This window comes from Amblyomma americanum, chromosome 11 (assembly GCF_052857255.1).
Source record: "Amblyomma americanum isolate KBUSLIRL-KWMA chromosome 11, ASM5285725v1, whole genome shotgun sequence".
Lineage (NCBI taxonomy): Eukaryota > Metazoa > Arthropoda > Arachnida > Ixodida > Ixodidae > Amblyomma > Amblyomma americanum.
This window is the reverse complement of record NC_135507.1, coordinates 2991725-3018267: the sequence shown is the minus strand read 5'-3', so window position 1 is coordinate 3018267 and position 26543 is coordinate 2991725. Positions and strand designations below refer to the sequence as shown.

The window sequence follows — 26543 nt, the reverse complement described above, 5'->3', positions numbered from 1 at the left end:
GAATAAACAAGTTGTTCTGTTGCCAGTCGACTCATCCTTTGCCGGCACCTTCGGATGTTTCCAGCTTTGCCCCAGGCCGCCAGGCCAACGCTACCTTTGGGGCTTGCAACCCATTTGCAACAACTGGTTGCCAGCGGTGGGATCCCGACAACGGAGGCCAGCAGCGAAGATATGCGGTCAACTGTATGCTGAGCAGCACAACGACCATCCGGGAGCAGTGCAACGAGCCCTGTGTGATGACTGGTTGCCTGCAGCGGAACGACTGTGCTGAATTCTTGGCTGCGAGGTTTGGTGAGTGCGGGACTTTCTTCTTCTGAGTTTTGCCAGGCTTTTGTTAGTGTCAGAAACAGAGCTGGTAATTGTGTTGTCGTTGCTGCCGGGTTAGTTTGCGGCAAGACAATAGTAGGCAGTAGAGAAAGCAGCATTCGGAGCAGCCATGGATTTGAAGTCGTTGCGCAAACCGAAATTGCTGGAGCTTGCAAGAGAGTTGGGTCTGGATATCTCAGACAAACTCACAAAACCAGAACTGCTAAGGGCTATTCTTGAGTTGGAGGCTGAGGATGACGAGCTGTCGGAATGCCTTGAGACCATTGAGGAGAGAGAGCAAAAAGAGGAGCGCGAACGTAAAGAGCAAAAAGACGAGCGCGACCGTCAACACGCTTTGGAAATGAAGCGTCTCGAGGTAGAGATGGAACGCGCTCGTAATGGAAGTCAGGCACACGGTGCAGGAGAACGGGTATCGTTCAAAATGACTGACCTGATGCGGCCGTTTAAGCTTGGAGAGGACATTGGTTTGTTCCTGGTTAACTTTGAGCGAACGTGCGAGAAGCAGGGGTTCTCTCGGGAAACGTGGCCACAGCGCTTGCTCACTTTGTTACCCGGCGAGGCGGCCGACGTAGTCGCTCGCTTGAAGAGAGAGGAGGCAGAGGATTTCGACCAAGTGAAATCGAGTCTGCTAAAAAAGTACAGGCTGTCAGCGGAGGCGTTCCGTCGGAAGTTTCGGGAAAATGAAAAAGGCAGAAATGAGTCATATACAGAGTTTGCCTACAGGCTTATGTCAAACATGCAGGAGTGGCTCAAAGAAGAGAAAGCGTTTGGTGACCACGAGAAAATTCTGCAGTGTTTCGGGCTGGAACAGTTTTATAGTCGGTTACCTGAGAACGTGCGGTACTGGGTCTTGGATAGGCCAGACGTTAGTACAGTGGCTAAAGCCGCCGAGCTAGCCGAGGAGTTTGTGACGCGTCGGGCTCGCGGAGCTAAGGACGGTCAAAAGGGTGAATTTGGCTCCAAGTCTGAGAGGCCGAAGTTCACACCCATGAGAGCAAGGGGGGACACGCGTAGTGCGGATGCGAGTGAAAGCAGTCCGACCGAACGTAAGGAGACGGCGGCAGCCGAAGCCGAACGCAGAAAGCGGTTCGAGGCGAGGCAAGCGCGCGTGTGTTATACGTGCCAGAAGCCGGGTCACTTTTCGGCGCAGTGTCCAGAAACAAAAACAAAAGTCGTGTTTTTGTCATTATGCAGCACTGACGAGAACATGAAGCTTCTCGAGCCTTACATGCGAGACTTCCTCGTGAACGGGAAAGAGTGCCGAGTGCTTCGTGATTCCGCAGCTACAATGGATGTAGTTCACCCCTCTTACGTAGAACCCGATATGTTCACGGGCGAGTGCGCATGGATCAAGCAAGCCGTGGAAGCTCACAGCGTGTGTCTGCCCGTAGCAAAAGTGGTTATTGAAGGACCTTTCGGAGCAATTGAGACGGAGGCCGCAGTGTCATCTATGCTGCCCCCCCAGTACCCGTACCTATTTTCGAACCGGTCCGATCACCTCCTGCGCGAGAAGGGTCTTTTGTTTGGTGAGGCTAGCGTTCAGGCCTTAACCAGATCGAGAGTTCGGGAGCTCGCTGCAAAGGCGGTAGTTGCGGGGCCGACGTTGTCGAACAATGAAAAAGGGTCGGAGGCGCAGCAAGCTGATATTCAGAGCACGTCCGAACTGAATAAAATTGAGCCTGTAGCGCTTAAGGCACCAGGTACTGGAGAGGAAACGCCCGACACGGGAAAGTTAGAAGAGCTATCTGCAGATTTGCTCATCGCGCCTACGTCCGATGGACTTAATAGGTTGCTAAAAGTCAGCCGGTCCGCTTTGATAGCCGAGCAAAAAAAGGATGGCAGCCTAGAAAACATGCGCTGCAATGTCAAGGAAGGTATCGCCAAGAAAAATGTTCGTTTTGTGGAAAGAGGTGGGGTCTTGTACCGGAAGTATCTAGACCGCAGGGGAGTCGAGTTCGATCAGCTGATCGTGCCTCAGTGCTACCGTCAGGATCTGTTGCGCTTGTCGCATGGCGGTTCGTGGTCCGGACACCTAGGAGTTAAGAAGACTAAGGACCGTCTCTTGCAAGAGTACTATTGGCCAGGGTGTTTTCGTGACGTAGAAACCTTTGTGAGGACATGTGACACCTGTCAGCGGGTTGGCAAACCAGGGGACAAATCGAGGGCGCCGTTGAAGTTGGTGCCTATCATTACGAAGCCTTTTAGACGGCTCGTTATTGATACAGTGGGACCTCTGCCGGTAACAGCCACGGGGTACAGACACATTTTGACTGTGATCTGCCCAGCGACAAAGTTCCCTGAAGCAGTGCCGCTTAAAGAACTCAGCTCAGTTGAGATAGTCAATGCACTACTGTCCATATTTGCGCGAGTTGGTTTTCCTGCGGAAATCCAGTCAGATCAGGGCACAGTGTTTACCAGCGCTTTGACGACAGCCTTTCTCGAAAGGTGTGGGGTAAAGCTGTTACACAGCTCAGTGTACCACCCACAGTCGAATTCCGTTGAGAAGCTCCACTCCGTCATGAAGCGCGTGTTGAGAGCATTGTGTTTTGAGCAACAAAGTGATTGGGAGCTGTGTCTGCCTGGGGTGATGTTTGCATTAAGGACCGCGCCGCATGCGGCTACGGGGTTTTCGCCAGCTGAGCTGGTGTACGGTCGCTCGCTGCGGTCTCCGCTTCGCATGCTTCGAGACTCGTGGGAAGGCAGGGGCGACGACCCAGTCGTGGTCGAGTACGTGCTTAGTCTCCTCGAACGCTTAAGAAGGGCACAGGAGTTGTCAGGTGAAGCAATGGCAAAGGCCCAGCAGAGGGCCAAGGTTTATTATGATCGGACAGCCAGGGCCCGTGGTTTTGAGGTGGGCGATGAGGTAATGGTATTGCGCACATCGCTAAAAAACAAACTCGACGTGCAGTGGGAGGGCCCAGCACGGATTGTTCAAAAACTGTCGGATGTTAACTACGTGGTGAGTCTGCCAGGAAAGCGGAAAGCACAGCAAGTTTACCACTGTAATCTGCTCAAACCCTATAGACAACGGGAAGCAGTGGTGTGTATGATGGTAAACGTTCCCGAAGAGCTTCCGGTCGAGCTTCCGGGACTAGGCTCAGTGACGAACAGGGAAGACACTGATCAGGTCATTAGTGACTTAATCATTAAAGCACCGCTGTCTCCTGAGCAGAAAACCGAACTACACCAACTCTTACAAGAGTTTCAAGGTCAGTTCTCTGAGAGGCCTGGTAGGACTTCTGTCCTTACTCATGATATAGAACTTACCTCCCCAGAGCCAGTACGATCCAAGGCGTACCGGGTGTCACCCCGCCAGCGCGATATTATGGAGGCTGAGGTAAATAAAATGCTACAGCTCGGTGTTATTGAGGCGGGTGAGAGTGATTATACCTCCCCCTTGATTTTAGTTGAGGTACCGGGCAAGGAACCTCGTCCTTGCGTCGACTACCGCAGGCTTAATTCCATCACTAAGGATCAAATTTATCCGATCCCTAACATCGAGGAGCGCCTTGAGAAAGTTAGTAGCGCTCAGTTTATTTCCACCCTAGATCTTGTCAGGGGTTATTGGCAGGTTCCACTTACAGAAGAGGCTAGTAGGTATGCGGCGTTCATTTCACCAATGGGAACATTCCGTCCTAAAGTTTTGAGTTTTGGTTTGAAGAACGCGCCATACTGCTTTTCAAGCCTCATGGACAAAGTGTTGCGGGGACAGGAAGAATTCGCTTTACCGTATTTAGACGACGTAGCGATATTCTCTGCATCCTGGTCTGAGCATATGGCACACTTGCGGGCAGTGCTAACCCGCCTGCGCGAAGCGGGCTTGACAATCAAGGCTCCCAAGTGCCAATTAGCACAGGCCGAGGTTGTCTACCTCGGTCACGTGATTGGACAGGGTCGTCGCCGCCCCTCTGAAATAAAGGTGGCCGCTGTGCGAGACTTCCCGCAACCGCGCACGAAGACCGATATTCGGTCGTTCTTAGGTGTCGCCGGCTACTATCAGAGGTACATCCCCAGGTACTCCGATATCGCGGCTCCCCTGACGGATGCTCTAAGAAAAACAGAGCCCCAAACAGTCGTCTGGGGCGAGACCAAGGAAAGAGCTTTCAGCGCCCTAAAGAGCGCCCTAACAAGCCAGCCTGTGCTACGATCGCCAGACTACACAAAAGGGTTCGTTGTTCAGTGCGATGCTAGTGAGCGAGGCATGGGCGTTGTACTGTGCCAAAGGGACAATGGAGAAGTGGAACACCCCGTCCTGTATGCTAGTCGTAAGCTGACCTGTCGTGAGCAGGCGTACAGCGCCACCGAGAAAGAGTGTGCGTGTCTCGTGTGGGCCGTTCAGAAATTGTCATGCTACCTAGCCGGCTCGAGGTTTATCATTGAGACGGATCACTGCCCTCTCCAATGGCTGCAGACCATCTCTCCCAAAAATGGCCGCCTCCTGCGCTGGAGCCTCGCTTTGCAACAATATTCCTTTGAGGTGCGTTACAAAAAGGGGAGTCTCAACGGTAACGCCGATGGCTTAAGTCGAAGCCCCTAACGTAGGAATCCGCCTCAAAGTTGTTGGTTACTGATGTTTTCTTCCTGAGGCAGGATTTTTAACATATTGCTTTTGTTTAGTGTTTCAAAGTGATTATGTGCTTTCTAGTGCAATTTTCCAATTTGTGGACGCGTTCTGAGTGCTGCTTGACTACTGTAAGGAACTAGGCAGTAGTATAAAAAGGGAAAGAGCCTGGCAGAGCTTAGTGAGGGTTGTCTCGTGCTTGCTGACTGAGCGGTTGCGTTTCGGCGTAGTTCTAACGCTTGCTGGGAACGAGCACAAAAATGGCAACTCTCCTGAAGTGACTTTGCAGTGCCCTGTGTGATCCTGAACCTGAGAACGAGGCCTTCTCTGTGCGCTGTGCTCAAGCAACGTCGAGGGACGACCGGTTTCGTTTACAAGCATCATCGAGCGACATCCCTCTGGACAGCGGATGCAGTCCCCTGACCATCGGGATCTCCTTCTCCCGGCGGGGCGGTCTGTTACGTCTCGCCTTCGACGCGCGGTATAGCCGGCGCGGATGCAACGGACGCCGCGGCTTCGTTCATCGCGGCCGCAACGCCTCCCGCCAAGCGCGTCCAGGCAGGTTTCAGTGCCACGTGTCGTCGTGCGTGCGTGTGTGTGTGTGTGCATGTTGGTGCCCACGCTTGTCAAAGCGCGGCAGCCGGGGAGAGGAGCTCCCCAACTGGGAGGCGAGGAGGTCTGACCGGCGCCGGCCTGGCGGACGCGCCCGTCACGTCTGGACATGTCGAAGCGACGCCGTATCGGGCGCCTCTTCCCAAGCCGTTCCCTCTTGCCCTCGACTCCGAGGGTATAAAAGCCGCTGCCCCGGACGCCGAGGAGAGACTTCGATTTCGCCCTTCGAGTAACGTGGTCGCCCTGACCGGCTGCTCTTTTGAGATGCCAGAATAAACAAGTTGTTCTGTTGCCAGTCGACTCATCCTTTGCCGGCACCTTCGGATGTTTCCAGCTTTGCCCCAGGCCGCCAGGCCAACGCTACCTTTGGGGCTTGCAACCCATTTGCAACACGGCCGATCAGCCAAGAGCCATATCGTTTGTCGCCACCAGAGCGCGAAGTGATCACCGAGTGAATTCAGTATATGCTTCACAGGGGCGTAATTCAGGAGTCGAGCCCTTGTGCGGCTCCAGTAATGCTGGTGCGTAAAAAGAACGGTTCGTGGATTCTACGTGGATTCATCATCATTATCAGCAGCAGCAGCAGCCTGACTGCGCCCACTGCAGGGCAAAAGCCTCTCCCATGTCTCTCCAATTTACCCTGTTGTTTGCCAGCCGAGGTTGGGATGCCGACCAGCCGGGGCTGGGGTGCCGTCCCTCCCGAAAAAGTCGCTTCCAGGTCTGCAAACATATAAACATCAAACTTTGCAATAAGCGCCCCTTCAGGCTTCAAATGGAAGATTAATGGCAGCTTTGATTGTGATTCCTCCAACGTAATATACCTCCTATAGAATGCAGTGTGTGCAGTGTGTAGTATATTGGGCAGACGATTAACCCTCTACGAATTCGCTTTAATACCCAGCATGCTCATATCCTATCCCTACCCAACCTGCCCTTGTAAAAACACCTTAATGAGAAAAAATCACGCATTTGACGCAATTAAGTTAACAGTCCTAGAGGATGGGTTCATCAACACCCATGAAAGAAAGCAACGCGAATCGTACTTTATTTACAGGTTTGAAACAATTCCCCACGGCATTAATGAAAGTCCGGATGTACTTCTGTGCTCCTTACTCGTGTCCGCTCTGTTGTTGCCATGAGCAGTGCGTATTCTCCTCACCCGGTCCTGTTTTTTTTTCTGTTCTTCTCTTTTTTTTGTCTGCTCCCAGCGGCTCCAGGGCGTGCGGCGGGCGGCAGCGCGTTTTTCTTTTTTTTAGTATTTCTCCCCTTTTTTGGTATTTTTTCTTCTGAGCCCATCATCTTTCCCGCATCCCTTTGGTTGTTGTTTTGTTATACCTCAGACGATGCAAACTCCTTAAGAGGAGGGGGAAGATCGCTGTAACTTCAGTCTTCAGAAAGGACAGGCTCTGTCGGAAACGTCGACTGAAAATGAATCTCTACCTAAATGAAGCCTTTCTCAATTCGCATATATATATATATTGTTATGAAGACGAAGAAGAGTGCAGTGGCGCGGGACGGAGTGCTCGCGCTAGGCCCTTGAGCCATTAAATCATATCTTCATTCTGTCATCATGTCGTGCTTTCCTTGGCTTGCCACCACGTAACATTTGGTGTGTGGTGCTGGGTACTCAGCGTCATCCTAGTCCCCGGAGCATCGCCGCCTTCTGCTCGCCTTCGTCGTCGACCGAGGGGACCTGGGCTCCGCCGCCCGGCCCAACCCCAGCTCGAACTGACCAGAACCGACCAGCCGCTTTCCCCCGCCCCGTCCCCCGCCCCGAACACAAGACACGGCGACCAGGACCTGACGTACGATGACCCGACTACGACCTGAACCAAGACGGCACCCCCGCCCAGGCTGTGCGGCGATCCCTCAACCCTTGACCTTCGGCTGTGGGTGACCGACCGCTGGACACGAAGCTCCGGGGACAACCGTCCACCAGATAATCTCCTTCATCTTGGTGGCAAGCCTTTCATCTTCTTCTATCCTTCCTGATCATCCTCATCGTCACCTCACCATTCGTAATTCAAGCAATCGATCGGGACGATCACTCTGAGGACCGGGGTCATGTTATGGAGACGAAGAAGAGTGCAGTGGCGCGGGACGGAGGGACGGAGTGCTCGCGCTAGGCCCTTGAGCCATTAAATCATATCTTCATTCTGTCATCATGTCGTGCCTTCTTTGGCTTGCCACCACGTATATATATATATATATATATATATATATATATATATATATATATATATATATATATATATATATATAGAGAGAGAGAGAGAGAGAGAAAGATAAATGTATTTGGTTGCTTTCGGCGCTGTAGGCAGGGTTGTCACAAAGAACGTGGGATATAATCTCGTCATACCGCAGATGGCACATGCAGGGCTATCAGCCATACCTATTAAGAACGAGTAATGGTTGGTGAAAGCAACACCAAGCCACAGGTGACACAGCAAAGTTTCTTCACGTTATGGTAGGCCGGATGGAAGCCGGAGCTTCAGATCTGGGTCCAAGGATTTTAAACGTGAATTGGAAAATTGGCCGGAATTCTACGATGCAAGCGTGGTGTCCCGCGCAAGTGCGCGAATCCTGCCCGCTGCGTCCGATCTCGAAAAGGGGATCGACACAAAATCGCCGTCGTGGTGAGCAGTTAGCGCGACCTCCTCCGCGCGGTGATTGCCTGCTATGCTGCTGTGCCCCGGCAGCCATTGGTAATGTCGTTCCCTTTATTTATGGCACAGTGATGTAGTTGTCGGATTTTCGCGATCAGTTGTTAATAGGCTGCACGGCGGAGAGCAGCTTGTAAGCCTTGGAGGGCAGCTTTGGAATCGGTGAAAATAGACCACTGCTGAGGGCGCTGCTGATTGTGTTCAATGGCGACCCGAACAGCAGTGAGTTCTGCACCCGTCGAAGAAGTCTGGTGAGCTATCCTAACTCTAATTTCTGTAGTCCTTGCGGGGATGACCACGGAGCCCGAAGAACTGGTAGGGTTCTCTGAGCCGTCGGTGTAGACGTGCACCCGGTTTGCATGGTGCTCATGGAAATATTCAAGAGTGACTTGTTTTAGTTCTATCGGCAATAAATCGATCTTCTTCCGGATGCCAGGTATTGACAGAAGCACACAGGGATTGTGCAGGCTCCGAAGTGGCGAGGACGGTCTAGATCGAAGCGGGTGTAAACTGGGACGGCAGAATGGCGCGATGTGCATCAATGGCGTTTGTAAACGATGTGCGCGGCCTGGTAGGTAGACTGGCAAGATGGTGAGAGGGAACCCGGGATATGTGTCGAAAATGTGCCCTCAGTGCGTCAACTGTTAGGTAGGTAGGGATTGGATGCTCCTGGGCGATGAGTACAGATGCGACCGTAGAGGCACATTTCGGTAATCCTAGTCAAGTCCGGAGAGCTTGAGCTTGAACGCTTTGCGGACCTCGGGTTTGTTTTTCGAATGTTCCCAAGTGCATGGGAGGCTGCAGCGAAGAAATCCCATGAATAAGGCGTTGTAGAGCTGCATCATCGACCGCACTGACGTTCCCACGACTTTCCCGCAAGAAAGACGAGAACGTGAGAAATCGCTGTCAGTCTATTTTTCATGCATGAAATATTGGGGGTTCATGACAGATTTCGGTCGATGATTACTCCCAGAAACCGATGGCTCTCTGCGTAGGGCATTGCTGTGCCAATTATGCATACGGTAAAATGAGATGTTCTTGCGTGTAAAGGCAACAAGCGAGCACTTTTCGGTTGAAATCTGTAAGCGTTGCAAATGGAGGTAGGCCGCAAGAATACTTGACGCCTTATTAAGTCTTGCTCGAAGTTGTGGGCGCATAACTCCAGCTGCCCAGAGACAGATGTCATCCGCATAGACTGAGAGTTGCACCGACTGTGGTAGTATGTCGACAAGCCCGACAAGTGTAACAGCGTTGGGCTAAGCACTCCACCCTGCGGTACTCCGCTGAAAGTGAAATGAGAAGATGGGCCATCCTCAGTCTGTACGAAGAGAGATCTGTTGGATAAATAACTAGGTATCCAGCAGAATACGCGACCACCAAGCTCAGCAGCTTCCAGGGCGTCCAAAAAAAGCCTGGAGAGTTACTTCATTAGCGCGGTCGGTAATTGTAGTAGCGAGACATAATTAGTAGCGCGACACAACATGCACCGATATCAAAACGACAAGATATATTATTGTGCCCTGTCGTATTTCGTTTCCTCAAAGGGGACTTTCAGTCAATGGCGTCGACTGATTTTCATGACGTCTTGTTAATCCGTGGCTAATCCCCTGCCAGGCTTAGGACTTCAAGCCAATGAAAACCTGTCGGTATCTTTAACTGGAGGGCCTCCTTTGAAAGGCATTTGCCTCTTCGTTCCTCAGTTGCTCTTGAGCTATAGTCGGGTACAACTCAAGACCGTAGCGGCTTTTCCCTGTCAAAGCATCCCTGTCCAGCCATTGGCATCGGCCGATTATCATGTTCCTGCTAATGTGACAAATCAGGGAGTGGTAGATGAAAGGGGATAATCCATTCCCTCTATGGGGGGGGGGGGGGAGATAGACCCCTCTCTCCATTGTGCGCTGCTCCCTGCATTGTCACGCTGGCAGGAACATGAGAATCAGCCGATGCCATTGGCTGGAAGGGGGGTCTTTTGACAGGGAAGAGCCGCTGCGTTCTTGAGTTGTATCCCACTATAGTATGCGTGTCTTCGCGCGCTATTCATTCGTTGATTTGAAGACAGAAGCTAGTCAGATATGTGCGAATGTGGATTTTTTGTCTCAGGGAAACTGATGCTTCTAATAAAAGCAACACAGTTGACGCTTGTGGCACCAGCGGCCAGAGCCGACGAAGGAGGAACAGCAGAACGAAGACGAAGCCCGGGTCCGCGCTCGCAAACGCTGGTCTACTAGGGAGAGAGAGAGAAAACTTTTATTTGGGTGATCAATCAATAGCTGAGCTGAGCCCAGCGTTTCTGTAGAGATTGTGGCTGTTCGCATTAGCTGTGGGATTTGCCTCTATACACTTGGTGCAGATGCAGGGTGTCGATCCCAGTACCTCTCGAAGCAAATCTTCAGTGACCATGCAATTCGCTTTGCCAACTGTCTTGGCGGGCGCTCTAATTTAGAGCGCGGTTCGGTTGAAAGCCCCATTCGACCCTTTCTGTAAGAATTCACACCATTCAAGCCATCGTTATATATGGCACTATTCACTGATAGGCATGCAACCACGAAGGATGGTTTAAATCGAAAAAAATACAAGCGTTTTGGCGCTTCCTCAAAATAATAACAATAATTGGTTTTTGGGGAAAGAAAATGGCGCAGTATCTGTCTCATATATAGTTGGACACCTGAACCGCGCCGTAAGGGAAGGGATAAAGGAGGGAGTGAAAGAATAAAGAGAGAGGTGCCGTAGTGGAGGGCTCCGGAATAATTTCTACCACCTGGGGATCTTTAACATGCACTGACATCGCACAGCACACAGGCGCTACGCGATGTCAGTGCACGTTAAAGATCCCCGGGTGGTCGAAATGCAAATCGGAAAAGCGCATGAAGTGCATCATTTGCAAGCTTAGTTAAAATGTAGCTGTTTCGTTATTTTTGTACTTGCAGCTCCTTTCCTCGAAGTACTAGTAACTTGACTGAAAAACGTGGAACATTTTCCACGTCACCGAATAGCGCTTACTAGGCTTAGACCAAGTTCGAATCCTTCCACAACTTCGTAAAAAAGGGCGAAGAAAAGGAATGACTTTTACAGGAACACGACACATTTACTAGTCCTTTTTTTCCCCTCTAAACGCCCCGTTTCCAGCAATTCACCGCCTGGCCACTCCCCCGTGGTGGGAATGTGCCATATTTATTTGAGGCCAACTAAACAGCACATAGATCGTACCTTACGCCTCTAAAACTGCAAGCACGTCAAAACTTGTACCAGCGCCTCTGGAGTTTGTAATTGATCACCGGCCACTTCTCTTAAAAAGCAGACGGCGCTCGATGCGACGCGGAACAGCGCGCCGAAGTTTGATGGCTCTGTTTTGTGTCCACCGTACGAGAAGGAATGCCAGACGTGCGCCAATCCCAAGTGCGGCTCTGCGTTCTTTCTTTATTGAGTGGCATGAAAGGTAAACAGAAAGAGAGGGGAGGTGAGGTGCATGCCGTGAATGATGACGCGAGCCAGAGTAGCACGTATAAAGGCCACAGACGCCGCCCCAAGGCAAAGACGCCTTCCCTCGAAACTGTTCGATGGTGACCCGGCGAGGTCTGACCGATAAATGAAACACTGCAGAAATGACGACCTGGCAGCTAGGCTGGCTCGGCGAGGGACTGAAATGCCTCCACGAGTAGGAGAGGATGCTATGTTTTTTTTACGGAAAGAAAATACCACCAGAACATTTCGCTTCCGCGCTCTGCTTTGCCTGCCTAGCCTGGAGCCCATCTCTAGAGGACGTGCCCAACGCACCGTTAGCACTCTCCCGCCGTGGCGCGCAGATGGCGCCACATGCCCACATAGCGGTCGCTCCGGTCGGCTGTGTGCGCTACGCCTGGAAGCAGCTTTTGCCGGTCGAAGGACAGCAGTGGAAGTGGCTGGTGCTGGTGGCAGTGTTCGCGCTCTCTGCAGTCACCGCGAGTTCTAGTTTACGCCCTTCTCAAAAAACACGAAATCCAACCCTTATCTCCTTTCTGGCGGATAGCGCGACTTGAGAGGCCTTGGTGCAACGCATCAGGCTCGCGAGCGACGAGATGTGAGCCAAGTGGAGCAACGACGGGTTTCTCTATCGCGATGTGCTGTAGCAGCAGCGGAAGCGGCGGCGGTGCCAGCGGCTTCGAGCACTAGTGTGTTTTCTTCTAGACTCCCGCGTTCGATGCGGCGAAGAAACAACGTTACGGTGACAAATAAGGCCCGGAGCGTACGACTAACGTCGTCGAGAGGAACGTCTTCAGTGTTGCGGGAGCAGCGTTTCGTTCGAGATCGTCTACTTGCTGCTACTGCTACTGCCGGCCCCGAAGTGGTGGCCCTCCGTAGGAGGACGGAGCGACCGGAGCAACCTATTCATATGGCGATTTCGGGCCCAGGGTTCTGAGCCCCCGTGGGTTAGGGTTAGTGCTCACTTTCGTCAAAGGCCTTCGTAGCCCTTCGTGCTGTTTTTCTTTTTGTGTACTTCGAGAGCCTCTACCAGGCATTTAACTCGGAGACTCAAGCACTTTCAGCGGCAGCCGCGTACGCTCGTGAAACCAGTGGCTTGCGTCGTCGCGCGCTGCACTACTGCAGTAGCTTTTCTGCGCGAAAAAAAAAGTGCGCGTTGTGCTGGTGTTTTGTTGTGATCGCGTGCTATCATCGAGTGCACGGGTGTGTTGGGCTGCACGCAACGATCGCAACTTGGATGGGTTCTTCAGTTGACGGTGCCACCGAGCCGCCAAATCACCAGGAATGAGAATTCGGAGGCCATCTACGCAAGCCGGGAACATGGAAGGTAATTAGTGATGCAAACTTTTCGCGCACAGTAGCGATGTAATGTTTCATTGTGATTCGCCACTTCAATTGCTTCATTTACAGCAACGATTGCGAACTTTTTTTTTCGTTTCTTAGAACATTTGGAAAAAAAATATTTTTTCAGTGGTCTGTGCCCCCGTATGAATAAGGCACAGTGAGACTGGGGATGAAAATGTGTTCCGTTTGGTTAAATCAGTGGTTCTGTAACATCTAGGCGCCACACTTGGATCATTGGTATATAGTTACAATGCAAGGAAAAAAAAAGGTTGAAAGAATAGTAGCGCCCTTGTCTTGAGATCAAAGAAAAAACAACCAGCAGATGACATTTGGTCGGAAAGACTGCTGGAAGAAATACAGTGGCATATGTTGAGAACGTTTCCCGCCTTTCATGTTACATTGGTGCGGGAGGTACGCGTGGTTAGTAAGTGAGCGGAAAGACAAAAAAGCAATCTTTAAACGGAACGTCACGCGACTGGTGACAGCCCACTTTATAAGCTGAAAAATTGATGAGCCATTCTTTTCTCTTCGCTATTGCTTTTCACTGCACGCGCCTCGACTTCCAAATCAATTTCGCGCTTGTGAAACCCTCGTACACGCCTTGTGGGATGCCAACCGAAAGTAACGGCATTCTTCCCCACGTCGGCGTCATATTTCATTGTGCGCTCTAGTTTCGTTTTTCTTTTTGTGCTCTTATTCTGTGCTGGCTGCACGATCGTGTTCAACGCCTGGTCGACGTCTTGCCTCGCTCGTCATGTTTTATTAAAACCACGCTCACCGGATTCCTCGGGGCCGGCGCTCTTCTCAAATTTCTGGTGCCAAGCGCGAGCGCGATATCACGTTTCCAACGCTCGCGCGCTCGTCGCGACGTTTTTATCATCATGCTCCACTTGGAGCGCTGCCCGCATTCTTCGTATACAGTCTTTTTGTTTGCATTTTTGTTTTGTACCCTTTTCTTACCTCAGTTTGAGTCTCAAACGGCTGCGCTTTAAATCGCTCGTCTTTAACGTCCGCCACTTAAGAAAAAAAAAAACTTGCACGCTGTAAATTAACGACGTTATACACACCTCTTGCTACGTCGCAGCGTTCGACGCGGTGACCACCGCCACATATGAGCGCGCTCAACACAAAAGCGACGTTCCATATGGCTATTTGGGAGGGGGTGTTGGGTAGTCTCGGGGGAAGGGGGACTACCCTTTTAAGAAAAGAACTCTTCTTTAGATGCTGCTCTCCATTCTCCCTTTGTGTCGCCGCTTTGCTTTTGTCAAAAGCGCGCGGCGACTCACCCTCTCAAGCCAAGGCCGCAGGTCAGTCACCGACCACCGCTTCGCTAGCTTCGCGCTTGGAAATAATGCAGCGCCGTTCTTATACGGTCCCTTTGGCAGCCGCCACCGTCCCCCTCCCCCGCGACTGCTGCGGATGGTCGTCCCCTCTAGGGACAGTTTGCAGAACCACGACAATGCCGCTTTCAAACTTGTTCGCGTGACTCCTTTGCTGGTTGTTTTCATTCCTGTTTCCGCATGCAAGTGTCAAATTTTTTTCGCCGACGTTACGCTCTACGAAGTCGTCGACGCCGTGCGCTGGTCTGGTGCCGACTAGATTCTCGTTGAGCTCGAGCTGATTGAAGCGTGCGTTCCGGGTTTCTTCGCCGGCTGGCTCGTTCGGCGACCCGCCAGTGCGGATTCCATCCCCGCTGACCAGTCGCTGCGCTGCGCCGAGACGTTGGGCTTTTTGTGCGGACCTCTTAGGCCTAGCGTCCATCGCCCGGACGTTTTACGGACATCTCGGGAGCTGAAGCGGCGGCAGCAGCGGACGCTGCATTCCAACGGAAGACGCCGCTCGCGGCTGGAGGCTTGTGTTTGTTGTGTGCGTGTTGGATGCCAAGCGCCTGAAGGCGTTGTCCTCGCTATGCGGTGGCCGCGGACGAAGTTTACGCGTACGGCACCTCGGTAAGTTTTGTTGTTTTTTTGGCTGGCGCGGCTCTCTAGCTCGCTGCTGCTAGTCTTCTTTTCTTGCTCCGAATACGTGCGTGACACTCGGCGACGTTGCTTCGTGGCGGTGCAAAAAAGAAGCAGGATCCACTGTCGCGACGAGTGCGTGTAGGTTTTATTTTTCGGTGCTGACCTCAAAAAACCGCCCCGAGGACACGCTCGTTCCATGCTTGTGGCTTCCCCCGAGGTGCATGCACGGTTTTTTGTCGTGGGAACAGATCGCTGGCCCGAAATCGACTTTGTGCCGTGCGTTTCACCTGGCAGCACCTGTTGAGTGTGTCGCCTCGACGTGCTTGAGATGATTGTGTCATGGTCCGCTGCGTTCAGCCGACTTTATATGCATTCAAGGCGCCTTCTCACACTACCGTTGAATCGGCTGCTGCAAACTGTGTGCCGCTGTGGAGTCGCATGGTTTCCTTCCGTTCAAACGGTTGGTGTGGTCATCAAATCAGATCAATTGTAACTTTTTTTTCGTTCTTGCAGTACGTTGCATTCGTCAAGTTTTAGTCAGCTGCACGGAGCGAAATAGTTCCGACCAAACTCCTTAGATGTTAAATTTTCGCTTGCACAATGGGTGCTGGGATGGTACTTGTCTGTACTTTTTTAAATATTTTCTTGTCATCCAGTTGTCTCACTGCGCATTTCTTAGTTTCATTAGTGGTGCAAAATTAAAACTTCATAGCCAATGCTCCAGTTAGCTGTCAGTTTCAGGTTAGTGGTTTCCTGTGTTACTAATTTTGCATGCAGTAGTGTTGAATGTACTGCTACGCGGTTGCCAAACGGCCCACCGTCATGGCTTCCAATCGAAGTTGCCCTCTGCATTCGTTCGGCTGAGTGGCAGTGGTGTCTTGTGCCGCAGCTGAATGGGATCCCTGTCAGCTCCACTTGGAGAGTGCTGCACCATGCCAGCCAGCCAGGATGCTCCACCACTGGGGCCGCCATTAATGCACCCCTACCCTAATAGTTCTGCAGCCAGCATACTCCAGTCCGTGAAGGAACAGGTGAGGCATTCGAATACCATGCCATTGGGAGCCCACTCACGCCTTCTTTGATTGGCATGCAAATTGTAAAGCGTGGTTTGTTCTATATGTTTGCCAACTTCTGTACTTTCCCTTCGTGGCAATGACTGACATACGAATGTGGAAGTGATGCATTCTAAGCTCTAAATTCACTCATTTCAAGCTCTTTTCACGAAGTAACACACCCCTTTAGGAAGAATTGTGAAGAACACAACCTATTTCTCCCGGAAGTTTTCACTCTGCATCAAGCCACTCATTTCATAGTGCTTTTCATTTTCTTAGTAGCACATGACATACCTCAGACACTTAAGTTAAATTTTTTCACCGCTCAATAATCTAGTTCATTTGTGCTTGCATTTTATACCTTAATATTTATTAGCCATATCTCACTAATAGTGTCACCCTTTCTTTGCTAGTTTATGGCCCAAGTTGCTACGAAATATGCCAATGCTGCTACCCACTACTAGTAACTCTGTAGGTGATGGTAATTGCGGTTGCACATAGTTGTTTTCCTGCGGTAACTAGGAGGTAGTGGCAGTCAAAGTAGAGTGGTCATCTTTCAGAACACACGAAGAACTAGCATGTGCTTGGGCGTTACCTGTTACATTAAAAATTAGCTGGTGAGATTGAAATGGGAGCACTAGAAATGTTACCCTGCACATGCCGTGTGCCTTAATGATGTGAGTCTGAGCTGTGAAGACCATGCATAATTAATTGCACTAGGTGTGATTCTTCGAAGGTGTATTGAACTAGTTCCTGTCATGAAAGAATGAAGAGATATGAAAATACATTTGGTCCTGTTCACTTGGTGCCTCTTTGTGGGCACTAACTTGTGCGCCCACAATGCACAATTGTGTTGTGACTTGTCATGAGTATTGCCCTAGTATTTCACCTTTTACTTTTTCAACTCATTCCTCACTAAACAGCTTTCATCTATGTTGTCATGCTGAAGAGGAGAAATTTTAATGAATCAACTCACAGCTCTCTACATTTAAGTGCTTACTGATGGGCTGCCTTTCTGACTGTGCTCTTGCTGCATTGTTTCTTAACCGGCTGGTGATTACAGTTGTGCCCCATTAATGTGACCCTCATTAGTATGGACAATCGATTTACGGACAGTTTTTCAAACTTTTTAAATGTTTTTGCACCTCATTAACACAGAAACTCGCTGTCTCTACAATTGACTAGCAGAAAATTCATTGAGCCCATTGGAGCCCGTGTATTTTTTTTGCCATGTTAATATGGACAGTGATAACTGATGAGAAGAAAATCTGTCCCAACAAGGTGTTCCATTTTCTGCAGTTTGAGTGCAGGACACCAGAGAAGTCTGGTGAAAAAGTTAGAATGATTGAGGGATGCTCCTTTTCTTTTCTGGTTTCATGTATAACAGTGCAAAGTTTCCCACTCAACATGCCTAACCGTCTTCCGTATTACGTCAAAGGCTGTGAATAAAATTCGCCTGCAGCTTGTGCCACGTAGAAAGCCACATTCAGCAGCTTAGTGCTGAGTAGTGGTCTGGGGGATGTGAACAGTCATGGGAACAGTAGGTCATTTAGCCATGAGATGCCATCAAGCTTACCATAGGCCACTAGGTGCATGTACGTATAAAAAAAAGGAACACCGACCATAGGTTGTTGTTAAAACGAAGACGTTTCGGCTTCCATACGGAAGCCTTGATCACTCTTCTGTATGGAAGCCGAAACGTCTTCGTTTTAACAACCTTTGGTCGGCGGCGTTCCTTTCTTTATATATGAATCTTCTACACGACCAGACGAGTTTTCGTCAGACTAATTTCATAGGTCCATGTAGCAGAACATTACTTCATGCAAAAAAGGTGACCAGGATAACGGGTCACTAGCCCCCAAAATCATCTTTTAAACTTCAGTGGTAGGCAGTATGCATAAAAACAGACCCAAATCATAGCATGATTTTTTTTTCTAAATTTTATTTTTCTTCACAATTTGTTACGGACAACTTGCTTTGTGGTCAGTTCCATTCAGGAACCAAAGTGTCCATATTAAAGGGACTATGCAATAAATTAATTGGGATTACGTAAAGCAGACGAGAGGTAGGCATTTCATCACTCGTCACCCCAACTCAAGAATTGTTAAGCTAGCATCAATAACAACGAAGATATAGACGATAAAAAATTATGCTCCTCCTCTCCCCCCTCAACTCGTACACGCGGGGCACCAGACAAAAATAAGGAAGACAGCTCTGGGACTGAGCCCCGCCCATGAATACGTCATCCGCTGATGTTCCTTTTGCAACTTCCGGTTGTCGCTCCTAGCACACCAGCAGCAGCGTTGACGGCATGATTGCGGCGCGCGTCGGGTTACTTTGCTTGTCGTCTGTTGTAGTTAGCAGTAATGGACCCGGACCTCGAGGCGCGACTGCTCGCTCTAACGGCAGCGGTGGGCATCGAGCCCTATGCGTTCACGCCGTACCGGCTGAACGCCAGCGGCGACAGTAGTGAGCCACTGCGAGTGGCTCCGGAACTCCCGACAGAAGGAGCAGAGGAAAATTGAAACCATATGCGCAAAGGCAATGCCCTGGCTCGCGCTTGCCCGAGAGGGTCGCGCGGCGGCACGAGCAGACGATTTTCATGGCTGCCGGAAGTGTGCCCGTGACGTCGTGGCCGCCATGGCTCCAGCGAATCACAGCGTGTGGTGACCTGCTGACGTCATGGGTAGAGTGACGTCTTTTTTCACGATTTTAGTTTCAAAATCGGTCACTACGAGCACACCAATCGGCCCGCGAATTTGAAAAAACACGTTTTTTTTTTTAAATTCATAATAAATTGCCGGCTCAGTTCCGAAGACTCATACTTGGTGTGAATGCTTCTTAGCATCATTTCTAAGCATTGAAAACATTTACAGGCGACTTTTTATTCATTGCATAGTCCCTTTAAGGTTTCAGGATGTAACCATTATTCAGTATTTGGTTTTATGGGATTTAACGTCCCAAAGCGACTCAGGCTATGAGGGACGCCGTAGCGAAGGTCTCCAGAAATTTAGACCACCTGGGATTCTTTAACGTGCACTGACATCGCACAGTACACGGGCCTCTAGAATTTCGCCTCCATCGAAATTCGATCGCCGCGGCCGGGATTTAACCCGCGTCTTTCGGGCCAGCAGCCGAGCGCCATAACCACTGAGCCACCGCGGCGGCTATTATTCAGTATTTATTCAGTGTTCTGAATGTAGTAGGAGTAGTGCAAATGGCAACTGATGATAATTCCAGACTGGGGGTGCTTGTGAACACTGGAGCTCGCATGAGGTGTCACCACAGTGAGTAGGTCATAAAGCAGTCTTTTTTGCTGCTTTGAGTTTGATTCTCTGTAAAACTTATTTTCGCATTGTTTGTGAATAGTATCAAGTGATGCATCACATTCAGCGCAGTAAACAAAATGGAGCAGGTGGTCATTGACAGTTCTGCGCTTTTTGTAATAGCATTCAGCTGGCTGGAACTTTTTAATTTTTAATTTGGAGCTTCATATGCTTGTGGCAATGATTTTATTTTTACATCAAGAACAGTTATCCTTGGTTTTATTTTCTGACACAGGGCTTGGTCAAGAATTAGCTGCCAGTTCAGTCCATGCAAATGTTAATTCGTAAACTATCTACTTTTTCAACTGGCCTGATTTGTTCTCAGCATACGTTGTGTGGCGTTATTGCTACAGTACCTTTTGTTCTGGCTGTGGTACCTAACAGCCCTCTTGAAATAAAATGAAAGTCGAAGTGAGGCTTCTTGTAAGCATGATTAATTAGCAATGTTTGTTCAAGGTGTATATGCTAAAAGAATAGATGGAGGCTATCATGAAGGAAAATTCTAGGGTTAGCTACGAGTGCAGGTTGATGGAAAACATGTTTGTGACACACCTATCTTTACCTGAATTGCTTGCATTTGGAAAACGGTGCCGTCTATTTGAAGGCTGTCGGCGAGTCTCTTGCAGAAGAGTATTCACCGTTGATGGAGAGTGATGTCTGGCTTATAATTGTGACATCAATAGACTTGTTTCCAGTGACTTTTTGTTTAGTGTGTTCCACTACACCCTGTTCTTTAGCTCTCCATAGCTGCATCGATTCACGAAGTTCCACCCCTCCTCATTGTTCTCTTAAGCAGTTCTAGGGGAGCCACATTTGCCTTTGTCTTTAATGAAATTTTGGTGCAAGGATCCACACCAGATAAGAGGCAAAGTAATTACTTTTTCACAGCCACCCACGAGATGGGCTTTTTTTTTCTATTTTTCCCTGCCATCTTACAATGTCTAGCCTCTCTGTGTGTCATATGACATTGTTGTTCCCAAATTGTTCCAGCCTTTCGAAGTAGGTGGTTTATATATCCCCCTCCTCAAGAAAGAGAAGACGTTGAATGGGGCGCTGTTAGCACCGGTAGGAATTCTTATCTTGGTGGCCCCAAGGACGGAGGCTTTAGAGTGTGGTGTAGGTTTTCAGTAGCAGTAGTCGTTTGATCCAAGGGTATCTTTAAGGCTGTTATATTTCCCCCATAGAATGCAAATTCTGGCTCCTCCGTGTGTCTTTCTGCATTCGCAAGTCTGCTATGGATTGTGGATGACGAAAGGAGTGCCCCTTACTCGATGACCTCTGTTTCTGTTTCTCTTGCATTAATGTTTTCCATTCTGCACCCATTCCTTCTTGTTATTCCAGTTGTCTTTCTCAACAGCTTGTTTCCGTAGGCGATGACCTTAATTCAAAAGTGGCTGCCAGGTTTCCGCTGAATCTCATTTGAATTCATTGTGATTCGTGCCTCGTTGACAGTAAGAAGAAAAACATGTTTGCAGTGCAAAGTTCTTACTTTTTGAGACCTTTTTTTAAGTTTGCAGAGTTGCAAAAAAAATGTGGCATATGTTGGATGGTCATGCTTTGTGTTTGTGTTGTTTTTTTTTGCATGTGTAGGCAAGACCTGAAAGGAAACCTCACCTTTCTGCAGTCTTGCTCCATTTCAGCTGAGCTCATCAAAAACATGGTTTCTGCTTTCCATTTAGAGCTGTGGTTTTTGCTTTTTCAGTTATTTATGTGCACTGTCTGACACGTTGGTGACTGTTCTACTTTGCATTACTGTATGATGTCTCCCGAGACGAAAAAGAGATTGCTGATTGCTTCCATACATATTTTTCAGTTATTTGCTGTCATTAGCATATGGTTTGCGCACTCGGAACCACAAAATAAAGGGTTATTGGTTTACTGTGGGGAATTGCGGTAGCGGCATGTAATATTGGACGGAAAAATTAATTGTGCCACTTTGCTTAAGTTTAACTTCATTTCGGTGAGCAAGCTTTGAAGTTTTTATTTTGGATTGGGAGGACTGTGGTATAATTCTTGGCCTAGCTTGGAATCGCAGCAAAACGAAAACAGACTGATATCTGCTTGAGGCTATTTGGCTAACCAAATAAGAACCTGGCTGTACTACTGAACAAGAAGTAGTTATTGGGCTCAAAATTATGGCCGCTTTGATTATGAAATTAACTGTTTCTACAAGACCCTATAGCATTCAGCCTTCTTGGTTGGTGCCTTATCCAGTGGCACACAGTTTGATGCAAGTGCAAGCATCAGTCAGCGAGTCACGCTACTCGGCGACCCCAGTGTGAACCGCTCTCGTCTATGTGTGAATACGAATGAAGCGTATCCCCGCCCTCCGTTATGTGGCTGCCGTTGTTCGTGCGTATTAATCGGCCCTCTTTCTCCCCCGCCACCCTCTCCCAGAGCAGACGGGTTTCTTGTGGTGCAGTCTTTCCCGCCTTTTTCCATTCCACGATATCGAGTGCAATCGAGGGTGTCGAATCTTCGTTACGCCCTGCTGATCGCGCCGCCGCTCATTTTCTTCTCGTCTTCCTGAAGCCGCCGCCGTTCACTCTCGTATTCAGGCCACCGCCGTGCAGACGTACCACTGCTCGTCGCCAGTTCGATCCCAGCGTGCGTTCTTTCTTGTTAACACGCATGTGCAATGTGGAGCGCGCATTCTGTTGCTTGCCGGTCGACGCGAAGACGCCACTTGGCACTACCCCCCCCCCCCCCCTCCTTCACCTTACATGTCTCGTTTCCAACTTACCGACGAAGCGTGCTGGAATACCTTTCGCTGGCAACGGGAGGGAGGAGGGTGTGTCAACAGCTGCCGTCCAGCTGAGGCCGCCAGAAGGGAGGCCTGTCTGGAGAGAAAGCGTGCAGCGTTTGGCGAGATCCTTATGAGCAGCTAGCTGCCCCGAGCCGCGCTAATTTTCAGTTCTTCGTCACACTCAGCGTGCGTGTATGTTTTCGCCGATATTTCAAGATTATAATAATAACGTGTCGGCCCTGTAGCATTAAATGCTGCTGGAAATACGCCGAGCCCTTACCGCGCTTTTAGTATCAGGTTGCCTGTTTTCGGGAATGGTGTGGATAGGTCGCCCTGACGGATCTTCAGTCTCATAATGCGTTTTTACTCGCAGTGTTCGCGTATAAGCGCTATGCTTGCTGTTGTAGCTTGAGAAAATTTGTAGTTTTTGTCTGAGTACACAAGTTGGCCGCGTGTGCGTTTTAGTAGATAAGCTCACTCTCACTCGACCCCGATTGGCTCTTTCTCTCTACCTCCGGCAATGGTGCACGGTTCTGTTGACGGGAGCGCTATCTGGCTGCCTGCTCGCTGCACGTGCGTCGCCCCTTTTTGTATGGGGACATAAACAAAAACCGAGTCGTAGTACGACGAAAGCGGTTGGGGGGAGGGGGGGGGGGAAGGATTTGGCGAGAACAGTTGCGGGGGGAACGCCGTTACGCGCGTATTATATACGACCCTCCTCCTCGCACGAAGGATACCGTACCGAGAATAACGTTTCGCGGACAGTTCCGAGTGCGGGCGTGGTGGCGGCGGCAGTTTCAAGGAAGGTGTTTTTTTTTCGCCGAACCTCTCTGGCTGGACTATTTTTCTTTGGTCCCGAGGCGCGCCGCCGTGTCTTTAGGTGCGGTCCGTCCGGCCATCCGGTTTCCTGGATTTGCTGGTGCCGTGCGCGTCGCTAAACAAATGCAGCCTTACCTGCTTCGCCACTAAGCGGCGGTATTTCCCTTCTCGATGGAGGAACTCTGGGCGCGCTCGGATAGTAAAATAAATACGCAGCGACGTGTGAGAAGATCCCACGCTGGACGAAAATCTGTAGCTGGCTGGGAAAATCCTCACGCGGCTTCGGAATTTCAGATGGTGTCTAACCTGGATTTTTATTTCTTGCCTAGCTTTTTATTTATTTCCTTTAATCGTTCCAACCCCCCGAATCCGCCGTAAAGGCTCCGTGGTTGAAAATCCTCAGCGCGTTGATGGGTCGGAAGTTCCGACGTTGACCGACTGCCGCGCCACTCGCGGAGTTCGATCAACCCACCGTGGTGGCTTCGGCTGCTGAGCCCGAGGTCGCGGGATCGAATCCCGGTCACAGTGGCCGCATTTGTGTGGAGCCAAGATGTGAAAGCCTCACAGTTTGTTGTCGACCCCTGTAACGTCTCCTAAGGCCCATGGGCAGGGTTTGAGACATTTGGGGGGGAGGGGGGGGGATGTACCGGCGGAGCTCAAGTGTATTACCTGTGTGAAGTTCTTGCCGGCCCCAATTCGTTCGCTCTATTCCATAAATCGAATGCCGAACTATTGGGGGGAAAACACGAGCTTGAGAAGTTTCCTTCTCGTTCATATTTTGTTCGCATCCCGTGTGTTTCTTGTCCTTACTGCCGTGCGTGCGTTTGTTCACTGTGCCCTGGCCGCGATCAGTCGGCAGCCCTCCTTCGCGCCGTTTGCCGGGATCTCGTTTTATCGCCGCCGAACAGCGCAGAATGCTGGATGAGCGATGCGCCTCTGGAAGCCCCTGCGGCGGCGTGCAGAGCGTCGGACGGCGACGCAGCGTACACAGCTTGGCATAAACTGCGCACATCCTGTGCGCGCAAAAGCTGCTGACGGCCGCGGTTGTGTGGCGGCTTCCTTTCCGGCGCCGGTCTCGAGAAGAGCGTTCCGTTTGTTCGGCCCCGCACTCATCGCAGACGTCGGCCTGTGCGCTCGTGTTACCACGAGCTTGCAAACGGAGCTCGCATCCGCTTTCGTGGGCGTGTTTATATGCATATATACAAACTTGTGAGGAAGGCACTGTGAAGCAGGTTAAGTTATACACACACACACGCTTAAAACGTGACAAGGTTTTACTGACGTTTCGACTGGGGCCAGTCTTCTTCGGAGTGCTCCTACAATGCGCCCGACGTAACGTCAGTAAAAACTTCCTCTAAGGCCATGGCGCTTCTTCGGATGCGTGTGTAAGTTGACGCCGGGTTCCTCTGACGCTCGGCGTTACCTAGAGTCTTTATGCTAAAAACGGGATTCTTTAGAGATTTGCGCTCAACGTATTAGACGTGGCACGCTACCACTTACTCTTTCTCCTGTGTTCTCGTCATTTCAGCGCTAGTCTTTTGGGGGCCATGGACTGGCTGGCCTGCCAAAATAATTTTGTGTTGCTTGAAAATGCTTTGGTAGTTATCCAAGAGCGCGGCGAGTAATGTCTCCAAGCCTTCGACAAAGCGGAAATGGTTTCACTTTGTGGGAAGTGGCGGAAGAAATTTGTGCTGTCACGGAGACAGCAAAGTAAGCTTCCCCCACTCCTTCTGTCTTGTGCAATGCAGCAAACAATGCCTTGTGACGGCTTTTCAAAGGGAACCCTCGCTTTGGCCGTTCTAACTAGTGCTTTCCCAATTTCGACACTTTATGATACCTCCCTGACATAACACGTACCGACACTGCGCATGCGCAGAGATGGTGCCGGCAAGCTCAGCTCAATCGGTGACGCTACGTGCGGCTATGCAAAAAAAGCCTCTTGCATACAGCTTCGTCAAACCGGTGTTTTTTAATGCGGAATAATTATGTCCCATCAGCACTAAAACGAGCGTGCGTCCATGGCCCGAAATTCCTCAGTGACGTCACCGTGTTCTCGCATCAACTCAGCAGTACACCATAAGTGACAGCACAGAAAAATGAGATTTTCTTCCCAAGGTGCGGGGAATTGGACCAAGGACCTTTAGTTTTCGAGGCGTGCACGCGAGCCATAAAACCTCGTGCGTTACTTCTTGGCGAATAAAGGGGGACCTAGCGTTTGCGTTTCCTTTCGACTGTATGCTAATGAGTAGGTGTGCCATTAGAAAGGAAGGAATCATTAATGAACGGAGCTCACGATGAGACAATGGTTTCGCATTCAAAGCACGTAAGCATTCGTAAGTGTCTCTGCCAAATTTTTCTGCAGGAATTGTGTGCTCACTGTCACCCCGTATTCTGCTCGTGAGCCACCGTGGCGGGCGGGCATTTTCTTTCTTCCATTCAAATCTTCCCTCTTACCCGGATCTTGCCTTCGTTCCTTGATTTCCTTCCTTCATTGTGCAAGACTCTGTCCACATATATTTCACGGTGCGGCAGCCCTTTCCTTCTTTTTTTTTCGCCCTCCTCTGTCTCCCAGAAGAACCGGTCGCTTGCCACATGTCCTCCGCCGTGTGCGGGAGATTCGTCGCGGCGCGCATTCCTTTGCCGTGCTGCGCGCTTCCGTTGCGTCGGCCTTTAGTCGCGTGGGTGTTCGCAGCCGGTCCCCTTCGCTCTGGGATTCCGCGGCATGGCGCTCCTCCTGCTATGAGAGGCAAGGACGGCGGGTTCCGCAAGCAAGAAGCTGCCCAGTGCCGGACGCCTGCTCCTCGCTTTGAGAGCATCGCGCGGTTGTGTTGCGTATGTGTGCTGTGTACGCTGTAAGTCGGCTCTGTGCATCGGGGGAGGAAACAGAGAAATTGCAGATAGCTCGGAAAAGGCAGCCGTTGCGGAAATGCGTTTTTAATGACTGCTTCTAGCAGTGCCGGCGGGTCTGATTCGATTCTCCGTTTACCTTCCTTTTCTTCCGAGCTCACCTGTGCAGCGTGGATAACCGTGCACTATGAGAGTGGACGAAGTTTGGGCATTCGTTTATTGATCCTTAACTATGTGGCACAAGCAGTTTTTTTTTCTGTTTTTTAAATAGGTTCCTCTTGGCATATAATATCCAGTAATCATCCAGGAACCAGAAAATTCCCAGTTATGTGCGAAAATTTTGTTCCCCTCGTATTGCTCACGACTGTACGCTGTAGACAAGGGTACATGTACGCATTTTGTCATACGAGTGAACCCCCCCCCCCCGCCCCACAAAAAAAAAAAGTGGCGCCCTCTGGTGAGTGGCGAAACTTCACTGGTTGATAAACGTGTGACCCGGCTCGACGAGGCGCGAGCTACGCCTGCGAAGTGGCAAGTGTGCGCTTGACAGCTACCGGTACCTGTGCCTTGTTTTCAACCAGTCGAGTTGATGCGCAGAGTGGCTGTGTGAGAAAGGCGAATTCTGCTGCAAGAAAATAATAGTCGTGCGCTCCTGACTCGTCCCCGTTTGCGGCTGCTGCCGAGCCGAAGGTCGCGGGTTCGATCCCGGCCAGGATGATTCACGGCCTGAAGCCAACTGGATGTATTACGCGATAGCTTAAGGGTCCCATGTCGCAGAAAGAGGCGGCGTTGGTCGGAGCGAAAAATCCCGGATTGGCCGGCTGGC

At 50.4% G+C, this 26543-nt stretch overlaps 1 protein-coding gene across 19 annotated transcripts in view; it reads left to right on the top strand.

Moving 5' to 3' along the window:
* Nucleotides 1–11993: 11993 nt before the first annotated feature.
* The window catches only part of p120ctn (adherens junction protein p120), a 130947-nt gene continuing 116397 nt past the window's right edge, over nucleotides 11994–26543 (top strand). For 3 of the 19 annotated variants that reach the window (XM_077643276.1, XM_077643271.1, XM_077643277.1), the window contains exons 1-2: nucleotides 12811–12949; nucleotides 15817–15958. In XM_077643276.1, coding sequence (XP_077499402.1) covers nucleotides 15821–15958 — 138 coding nt within the window. In that variant the 5' untranslated portion in view covers nucleotides 12811–12949; nucleotides 15817–15820. Of the gene's footprint in view, nucleotides 12950–14319; nucleotides 14916–15816; nucleotides 15959–26543 lie in introns of those variants that run through there. The other 16 variants (XM_077643285.1, XM_077643283.1, XM_077643288.1 and 13 more) reach the window with 12 other exon arrangements.